Source organism: Microtus oregoni, unplaced genomic scaffold, assembly GCF_018167655.1.
Source record: "Microtus oregoni isolate MIOR12 unplaced genomic scaffold, Mior012 000023F_ref0000262, whole genome shotgun sequence".
Classification (NCBI taxonomy): domain Eukaryota; kingdom Metazoa; phylum Chordata; class Mammalia; order Rodentia; family Cricetidae; genus Microtus; species Microtus oregoni.
Genome location: NW_024543082.1, coordinates 28,757,487 through 28,768,515, shown reverse-complemented (window position 1 = coordinate 28,768,515; position 11,029 = coordinate 28,757,487). Strand labels below are relative to the sequence as shown.

The 11,029-nt window shown below is 33.3% G+C and overlaps 1 protein-coding gene across 1 annotated transcript; it reads left to right on the top strand.

Annotated features, from left to right (window-relative positions):
- The first annotated feature begins 4,273 nt into the window (after window positions 1–4,273).
- On the top strand, window positions 4,274–5,197 carry LOC121461900 (olfactory receptor 187-like). The gene is given in 1 exon segment (XM_041673254.1): window positions 4,274–5,197. A coding segment is annotated over 1 exon segment (924 nt).
- Window positions 5,198–11,029: the final 5,832 nt, after the last annotated feature.

Genomic DNA, 11,029 nt, shown 5'->3' with positions numbered 1-11,029 from the left:
TGATTCTGTGATGAGAAAAATGTTTCTCTTTGTTGTTCTGTGTCATTGACTTCTAGAAGTCCAGATATCTGGAGTTCTTTGACTTTCTCCTCATATGAATGTATCTATGCCAAAGTTAGTCAAATTTTAGAGTTTACATGTAACTAAATATTACAGAATATTCTGTTTCGATCACAAAGCCATAAACTTCCATTGTATACTTTCTGGGATTTTCTGTGTATGTTGGGGGAAAAGGAGAGATTGTTGGAGGAACTGCGTCGGGCTGCATCCCCGGCACCCAGCCGCCCACATCACTAGCTTATGCCCCAAAATAATTACATGGAAACTGTATTCTTTTAAACACTGCTTGGCCCATTAGTTCCAGCCTCTTATTGGCTAGCTTTTACATATTGATCTAACCCATTTCTAATATTCTGTATAGCCCACGAGGTGGCTTACCTGGGAAGATCTTAACCTGCGGCTGTGTCAGGTGGGAGAATCATGGCTTCTTTCTCCCAGCATTCTGTTCTGTCTACTCCGCTACCTAATTTTCTGTCCTATCAGGCCAGGCAGTTTTCTTTACTAGTTAACCAATGAAAGCAACAGATAGATACAAGACCCACCTCCATCATTATTTAGTCTTCATAAGAAAAGCTTCCTCATACAGCACATGGGAACACATACAGGGACCAACTGCCAAACATAACACATAGAGACAGACTTGAAACACCCAACCTTAAATGGGTCCAAAAGTATATTTGGGGCAATAACAGAAAGGGTTGGAACCTCTATCATAATTCTAAGCAAAGGATCATTAAATATTTTTCAGGAGAGTCAAGTTAGTTACAAAGTTTTTAAACTAAAAAAGTTTTATTCTAAAAGAGTACAATCAGCAGACCAGTTTGATATTGCTGCAAAATAACAATAATAGAAATTTATTGTCTTTAGTTTTATGTAATTAAACCAGTTTGCTTGTGTAAAAGCAAAAACCAAACCAAAACATTGTGTGTACAGTAAAAAGTGAAATTCATAACACGCAGGTACCTGAATTGTGAATCAGTTGTTTAAAAAACAGTTTTATGTTGCTTAAAACAATGGCATTTGCAGTGCAAACTGAACCTGTTTGTTCACCAAAATTGCAGTGAAGGTCACAGGAAAGAGGATTAAGGACCACCAGAGACACCTCAGATTCACCACATTTTACTTTTAGTGAATTAAAGTTTTTATAATTTAGGAAACCATTATTACTACCAAATATTTCCCAAAGCTACAAGGGAATCACAAGTCAGAGTTAAAAAAAATGAGACTTGACCATTGAAATTAACAAAGTCATGTTTGATGAGCTCAGAAGAAGAATAACATTAATAGTCCTCAAAGTATAAAATTGTGTATTAGTTTGGTCATAATATGATGGGAAATAATATGGTATTATTATCTCTATGGCTAAAATTAGCATTTCTAATAGTAAATGAACACTTCCGGTTTTGAAGTCTTCTGTGTCCCATGGAACCAATTTAGGCTACTCCCCAAGCCTGTGGTGTCCAGTAGAGAAACCTCTTTTTTTTTTTTTGCCTCCAGTGAACCCTGATTCTCTTGTGGGAATTTCAGTTCTTTAGGCTTTCCTTCTATGGTAAAGGCAGGTCAGGGTATAAAAGGTTCTTTCTTGGAAGGAGAGGTTATATATTCAAAGTTTGCTATGCTTAGATATGAAATGTCCAAACAAATTGTCACAAACAGAATCATCCCTCATGGTCCTGGAGTCTTTCAGTACTCTATTCTTTGTGCTTTAGAGCACTGATTCTTTTTAAGGATCTCTGCAAATTTTTCTTGATATAGGTAAGAAAAGAGGGAGTTCTGTAGTATCCAACATGCTTTCCATAGAAATTTAAGAATTCTTTTTAATTTGTAATAATTTTGTATATCTGGCATGAATGAAAATATAAATGAAGAATTATCTATATATTTTAATTCATGGTTAAATTTATGTGAGCAAAATATCTAGAATTGTTATCTTTAAAATATTTTTAAATGCAATTTACTTATTGATTTCTTGGGAATTGTAAATCATGTACCCTGATTCTGATCATTTCCTATTCCCCTATATGTGTCATTCACCCCTGCAGTACCAAACCAAACCCCATAACAACCCCCTCCCAGGAAAAAAAACCTAGTATCTCCTCTACCTTTCCTACCTCTCTAATATCTTTTTATTTGTCTTAATGGCATTGGGAGCTGTGCTGTGTCATGCTATATATAATTATTTTACTTTAGAATAATGACTTCTAGCTGTGAATCTAGCATTTAACAGCTGGGTTATATTTCTAATCTAGCCTGTAATGACCATTAAGTTCTCCTGAAAACTTAATGATTAACTTAAGATTCAGTATGAAACCTTAAAGATCCTCATATGTGCAATTATTGTGAAGATAACAGTAAAAGAATACTCTTCAGTAAATTCTTCCATAAGACTTTTAATATCAGTTATTTAGAAGAAACTAAATACTTCTTGTTCCCTCTTCTACTTAAAAATAATACTAACATTGCTTCTTTTTACACTTAAATAATTTATATTAATCAACACATGCAAAACATATTGTGTGTATATATATATATATAATGGTTCAATAAGTATTATACACTTATATATATATATCAGATATGCATTTAAGTACATAAAAATAAATACATATTGAAGTATGTCAAAGATGGTTCTACTACTTTTCTTGTGTTAATGATTTGTTACATCTCCATATCTTAAGTAATTTAAAAATTTATATTTCTTGGTGTATTTTGAGTTCTGTGGAAGCAAATCTCTTCCCATTAAATTCACCATAAAAATGATATACTGACATGGTGTATATCACCTATATGCAAAATTGACTTCATTGATTTTTATTCTATTAATACAAAATAAAATGGAATATAACCTACATAATTATTAGATATATGAATGTGTGTTCTCAAATCTAACTAGTAAGATTTGTGTTGAAATATTTTATAATTATTTTGACATCAAAAATGCATCATAGAAATACAGGAATAAATGCAGTCATTGACTATATATATTTAAATATAACAACCACAAAAATTAATGAAGTCAAATTTAATGTCTTTTAAAAATGTACAGTCTATAGAAATTTTTATTTTGATTTTCACAAAAGGATAATAATTTTATCAAGCTCCACAATAGATAATAAACAAGAAAGTTAAGAAATTTGATTTTGTCATGTAAATGGCCGGTTTTAACAGAGAAATTTGAAGATTGTCAGAATAATTAGTCTGAAAAACACAGGAATAACAGAAGAGAGCTAAGCATTCACACATGGCAATTAGTGTTAGGCCTACAGTAGACCAATACTATTAAGAATGTACCTTTTATATTCAGTGATAATTACCAACAGACTTGTGTATCTTAAATGCAGAAAATCATTTGAAAAGACCATATCTATAGTCAACAAATGACTTTTCCATTCTAATAAACACCAACTTCACCTGTGGTGTGTCACTATATAATAGTCACTCAATATTAAAAATCCTTTCAAATTTATATTTGTCTTCTTATTATTGTCAATGTCCAGTCACATAAGTTTCAATAACTTCATTCGCATTGAATATCATCAGTCAGGAGAAGCCTTTTTTTTTTATAATATTGGTCATTAGATTCTAGTTTATAAACTTCTATATCAATTTATAACTAACTCTTAGGATCAAAAATTTGAATAAATGTTCCCAGAAAATTCTGCTTTACACAGGAGACTCTAGGTGCATTAAGAGTATTCTATATTTTGGATTTCTGATTCATTTATTAGAAACTGATTTTATCTTCCTCTGTATAATAACTTTTGAAAATATTCCCAGGTCACTATATATTTTAAGATTTCCCTTTATTAAATTAGAGTATTAGAATTGACAAGGACCCTTCAGTTGAATATCCTGTATAATCTAGATGCATAAAACACCTTTTGCCTTGATTATGACTATGTAACACAAAGAATTTTCAAAACAAACCAATTTGTAGTTCCACATATTTCACACAAGTTTGAGAGGTATCTTTCCCTTGAATGTGTTAATGTATTCACAATTTTTAATAGAATAATGAATTGAAACAATTCTTTCACTCTGAGGAAAAGTTTTGATTTTATATGGTGATATTAAATGAAATTTGATAGTCATTCTGATGAGAACATAAGTGTGTTTTAAACTCTACTATCCAAAATTTTACTTTCCTGAATTTTATGAATTCTGTATGATATCCATCATTAATTTCTCATTCTCAGGGACATCCAGTGAGGACATGGAATCAGAGAATGCAACAGTGCTGACACAGTTTGTTCTCACAGGACTCACTCATCTGCCACAGTGGGAAATCCCCCTCTTCCTGCTGTTCCTGGTGATCTATCTTATCACCATTGTGGGGAACCTTGGTCTCATCACTCTCATCTGGAATGACCCTGGCCTTCATATCCCCATGTATTTATTTCTAGGGAGTTTAGCATTTGTGGATACTTGGTTATCATCCACTGTGACACCAAAGATGCTAATAAACATTTTTGCCAAGAGTAAACTGATTTCTCTTTCAGAATGCATGATATAGTTTTTTTCATTTGCAATCAGTGCAACCACAGAGTGTTTTCTCTTGGCAGCAATGGCCTATGATCGCTACATAGCCATATGCAAACCTTTACTCTACCCAGTGATTATGACGAATAAACTCTGTATATATTTGTTAATATTATCCTTTATAGGTGGATTTATTCATGCTTTAATTCATGAAGGCTTTTTACTAAGACTAACATTCTGTAATTCCAACATAATACATCATTTTTATTGTGATGTTATGCCACTGTTAAAGATTTCCTGTACTGACCCTTCTCTCAATTACCTAATGCTTTTTATTTTTTCTGGCTCAATTCAAGTATTTACTATTTCAACTATTCTTGTCTCTTACACTATCATTTTGTTTTCAATCTTAAATCAGAAATCTATCAAAGGCATAAAGAAAGCCTTCTCCACATGTGGAGCCCATCTCTTGTCTGTGTCTTTATACTATGGCCCTCTTCTTTTCATGTATGTGCGTCCTGCATCTCCACAAGTAGATGACGATAATATGATGGATTCTGTATTTTACACCATCATAATTCCTGTACTGAATCCAATTATCTACAGTTTGAGAAATAAGCAGGTAAAAAATTCACTTGCAAAATTTTTAAAGTCTTAGGTCTCATATTAATCATCTGCTTTATTCTTATTAAAAACATTGCAATGTTATGCAGAATTAATTTGAGTGTATTTTGTGCATTGTTCAAAATGTTTTGAAGATAAACCAAGCATAGAATTCTGTTGTGGGTCTTGTTTTGTAGTGTATGTTTGTCGTATATGCACATGTATATGGGAGTAGTTCTATTTAGTCATGCAAACATGTACATTGGCCAGAGTATGTCAAATGTTCTAATTATTCATTTTTAAGTTATCTGCTTCAAAGAGAATCATTCATTATACATGGAGCCAGAATTTTAACCTGCTAATCATAACAATCCTTTTTATACAGCCCCCATATCACTAATATTGGAAGCATGTTTGGGGCATCATCTTTTCAACAGTGGAATTGGAAACCATTTCTGCTGTCATTTGTATGATATATTGCTGTGGTGATGAACACAGTTATTCACCTTTTGTAGCAAATGCTGTTACCCCAGAGCTAACACTGAAATGGACTCTATTCTATGTAGCTATTTTTAGTATTTGAAATAAATTTTAAATTATACAAATAGTTTTAATGAAATGTTCCAGTATAATAAAATAAATACAATAGGATTCAAATTAAAACATTTTAATGGGTTTGTATGCCATTCATTATGTCATTTTAAATATATTAACTTAAGTAATGATGTGGTTCTTATAAATATAAAGTGAATATGATGTCATTGTCAGCATGAAGAATCATAGAACTTTAACCAATTCAGATAAATCAGTGCTATATTTGTGTAAATAAGCACAAACTTTCAAAATTTTTAGAAATATAGTTCTTTAGTTAAATTCATTTGTGTGAAATGATGATTGTAGCAACAATTCAACTTGTGTTTCTCACAAAGAGTGAAAAAGATATGGTAGTGCAAGTTCAAGTTAAGACAGTGAACAGACAGTCAAAGAATGCTCTGTGGTCGGTGTGCTTGTGAGAGTGGGGAGAGGTCCATCACAGTCACCATCTAGGATGAGTCTGTGTTTCTTTTTTGTTCTGTTTTGTGTTTTCTCCCCATACATAAAGTTTCAGTGATACAAGACATTAATGTCTTTTATGAAATAAATAATTGTGGGATTTTATCGAGAAAATGTCCTGGAGAAGATAGAACAATGTTGAAGTTAGATTGATTCGGGAAATAATCAAGCTAGCTAAAAGATCAAACAATTATAAGAGTCTCAATAGCTAAATTATAAAAGTGAGTTGATTAGGATTTAAATAGGTTATCTAGAAGTTTTAGAGTATGTAGTTGAAGAAACTGTTTTAAATTAGATCACCTAAGCTCAAAGAGTAACAAGATTTTATGAAGTTCTAGTCCCTGGAGGTTTTCTGAGACTTATGTGTAAGAGAACAAATTTTACGTGCTTTATATTTGGGGTGACCTTGGTTACAGAGTTCATACATAGGGTGAGTACAGAATGAGTGAACCATCTTCAGATCCACCTGCGTTTCTTCTCCATACACTAATATTGGTTAAGAAGAATTCCACTCTAGACACTACTCCACTTTGTGCATTCATTGCAACACTTTGTTCTACCTTCTGTTGATAATCTCTTCCTTCCCAAAATGTTTTCCCATGTGCTTTGGGATTAAATATTTCTTGGATAAATGTTAGTGGAAATGTATTGCTAGTATCATATATACATATTATATATATAAATGTAAAGATATACATTGCATTTGCATGTATCTGTGTGAATATAGTTTACATGTGATTTGATCTCATCTGTGTACATGATTATATTTATGGATATATTTAAACACATTCATTTTTTTATACCCGATGGTTGTTCACCCTGGCATAATTGCAGGTCCTTTCATAAAACATGTCACTATTTGTGGATATTGTCAGGCTATGCAAACTTTATATACAGTTTATATGCATATATACTATGCATACAGGTTATATGGGAGATTTTGTCAATAGAGGAATTTTTAAATAAGATTATGAGACTCTGTTCACATCATCTTACCTCTTTTTCTTCTTTAGACCTAAAATGAAAAGTTTTGTTCTACAATTCAATTTTGCTATGACACCAAGCCACAAATAAAAGGGTCAACTAATAATGCAATAAAACCTCTAAATTGTGAGCTACATAAAGCCTTTCTTCCTATGAGTTGATTTGTCTGGGCTTTTTTGTTTTCTTTTAATGGAATATGGAGTCAAATTAAAACTGAATTCATACATTTTTAAAGAAATAAACAATTTGATGTATGTGCATTTAGTATAATCTCAGAAAACAACACTAAACTAAAGTGTCTAAAAACTTATTTGTTTTTCTTGGATCATATCTGACCTTGCGTAATATTTCACTTTTGTCTACAAATTTGCTTATACTACAGTTTAAAGTCTTATTGCACTTTCTGTCTTTTGCAGTACACAACATGATGAATCTTTCAGCAAAAAGTATATAGAATGAAATAAGAAGAATGTATTGCTCCTTTTAATTATATGAGGGAAGTAGAATGACTGTTGACAGAGAGTAGATGCATCCAGTAAATTCATCTTTAGACTTCATGGCATTCAACAGCATCTTACATTGTTAAATAATGTTCCTCTTAAAATTAGATGTATCAATTTTATGTTTATTATTTCAAAATATAGAAAAAACATTTAATTTTGAATATTGAATAACAAAAACATATTTAACAAGTATCACTTTTGTCTTTAATTTGGAATTTAGGTTCACAGATTAGAACAGGTCTTCTAATCCTCAAAGATATAAACAGAATCTCAAAGTTCCAGGAAGCGATGGTCCACAATGCTATGAGTTCATATTTGTGACTTCCTTGTGTTCAGAAAACACTATTTGAAGTCATCTACCACTTCTTTCTTTTTAATCTTTCCACCTGCTTGCCTGTAATGATTCCTGAGAACTAGGGGGACAGGATATAATATAGATATGTGTATTTAGGGTAGAAAATCTGTAGTCACTTATTGTCTTCATGTTTTCTAGTTGTGAGTTTGTGGCAACCCCCTTCTGATGTGGGATTACTCTTTGTATGTTGTGAATATGCTTTGTTACCATTGGTTAATAAAGAAGAAGCTTGGGCCTCTGGCATGGCAGAACAGAGCTAGGTGAGAAAACTAAAATGAATGCTGAAAGAAAGAAGGCAGAATCAGAGAGACATCATGTAGCTGCTGAAGGAGACAGATGCCCCAGAGCCTCACTAGTATACTACAAGCTTCCTGGTAAAAACAAAATAATGAATTATTTTAAGATACAAGCTAGATAGCAATATGCTTAAGTTGTTGGCCAAAAAAGTGTTGTGATTACTATAGTTTCTGTTTGATTATTTTGGGTCTCAGTATCTGGGAAACAAACAAGCAGTCTCCGTCTACAGAATGGCACACCAATATGGACTGACTACACCCACATTAAACCTGATAGAGCTTAAAAAGAAATTCTAGACACACACAAAAAACCCCCAAAGAAACAAAAAACAAAAACAAAACAGAATTTTGTGCAACTTCTTGGTAGCCGAATTTTTCCCTAGATGGGCTGTTTGCTGGCAGTGAGCAGGTAAGCTGCAGTTCTTTTAAGAGACATATTACTGATTCAGCATTAGCAGCAAAAAACCCATGTGGCTTCTTTAATAAATGGCAGCTTCCTGGTTTGTATTAGTTGCATGAACAGCTCTTGCTCTTTCAGGAGGTCGAGCACTTAAACAAGATCTGTAAGCAGCATGTTACAAATTGCTAAAAGGTGACATGACATAGATCCACTGTGACCCTGGTGCTGGGTCAATTTGCAGGACTCTCAGAGGCAGTGAATATGCCTCCACCATTTTGGACTGGGTAGAGTTAACAGGCAGGGCCACAGAGTTGTTCCTAGCCATGCCTGCTTAACATTTGAGAAAAACATTCTTGGTCAAAAATAATTACAGATATGCAAGTATTAAAGACAAAAGATAAAAGACTTCTAAATGGGTCACAGTGTTGGAAAATGCATTACAATTGAAAGAAAAAGAATATAGATAGTTATAAAAGAGTACAGACAGTCATAGATTGAAAGGCCAAAGATAATAAAATAAATATTAAATTTATAGAAAAATTTAAGAAAGACAGAGATGAGAGTTAGAAAAAATTAACTTGATTGAGGGAGCCATTGTGGGGCTAGCAAGAAACCTGGCCCTACAGAAACTTCCAGGAATCCACAAGGATGACCCCAGCTAAGATCCTAAGCAATAGAGGAGTTGGTGTCTAAACTACCCTGGCTCTGTGGTCAGACTGATGAATATCTTAAATATCACCATAGAACCTTCATCCAGCAACTAATAGAAACAGAGGCAGAGACCTGCTTTGGAGTACTGGATTGAGCTCCCAAAGTCCAGTTGAAGAGTGGGAGCAGTGAGAATATGAGCAAAAAGGTCAAGATTATGATGGGGACACCCACTGAAATAGTCTAACTGAGCTAATGGGAGCTCACCATCTCCCCAGACAGGGAAGAAACCAGGATAGGTCCAAAATAGTCCCTCTGAATTTACTTGACAGTTGAATAACTGGAACAGACTGAGGGGCCACTAGCAGTGGCACCAGGATTCATCCCTACTGGTTGTACTGGTGTTTTTAGAACCTATTCTCTTTATACCGATGCCTTGCTTAGGCTAGATATAGTAGGGAGGGCCTTGGACCTTACCCTCTCTATGAAATAGATGGGGTGTGAGGTGCAGAATAAGTGTAGGGAATGCAAGAAGGGGAGGGAGTGGGAACTTGGGTTCATATGTATGATGAAAAGATAGTTTGTTTTCATTTAAAAATAAAAGAAAAAAGAAAAATAAGCCACAAAAGATGGAAAATACACAGAGAATCTGGATTATGTATATTACAGTGTTTTAGACATCCCATTGTACAGGATATATACATATACATATACATACACACACACACACACACACACACACACACACACACACACACATATATATATATATATATATATATATTATCGTGACATCAAAATTTGGTTCTAAAGATATGTTGCTTTGTGAAAGAGGTCTGCTTTTCTTTCCATAGATGATGAGAACCTTTAGAATCCATTCAGACTAATGTGTTTTGATGGACCAAGATCCTCTGGAAGGTCTCTGTGAACCCCCAAACACTTCAGCAATCAAAAGCAGGAAGCTATATGGAGAGAACTATGCCCAAATTTCCAAATATTGTTCATAACTTTTTTCATTTATATGGGGATATAATATAGAAATGAATACTTTTTAATGGTATGGATCTTGGTTTATTGATAAAATTTTATGTCAATTTTGTTATATGTATAGTTCTGCTCATGATTAAAGTATTGTGTTTGTGCAGCTCATTTTAAAATGTAATATATAGCTGGGCAGTGGTGGCTCATGCCTTTAATCCCAGCTCTTGGGAGGCAGATCTCTGTGAGTTTGAGGCCAGCCTGAGCTACAAGAGCTAGTTCCAGGACAGGCACCAAAGCTACAGAAAAAGCGGTCTCAAAAAAAAAAAAGAAAAGAAAACCAAAAAAGTAATGCATAATTATGAAATGCAGGTTAATAGATATTTCTTTATAACAGTCAATCTTGTAGTAATGTTAATTAGGTTTTCTAGAAGTACAGAGAAATATTTAAGTTGGATAGGGTTTCTTCAAACCTTTCAATGACTAACTGAATATGACATTTAAAATGTTTTTAAAGATTAGGACTTATCATGACAATGTGACACATTTTCTCCTGGTAACACCAATCTACTTCAAGAAGATGATGGACATCAAAGAGACTACTTATATAGTTGGTAAGCCATTTGTGCAATAGACCGCTCTTGCCTGAACTGCTTGATGGCATCCTGTA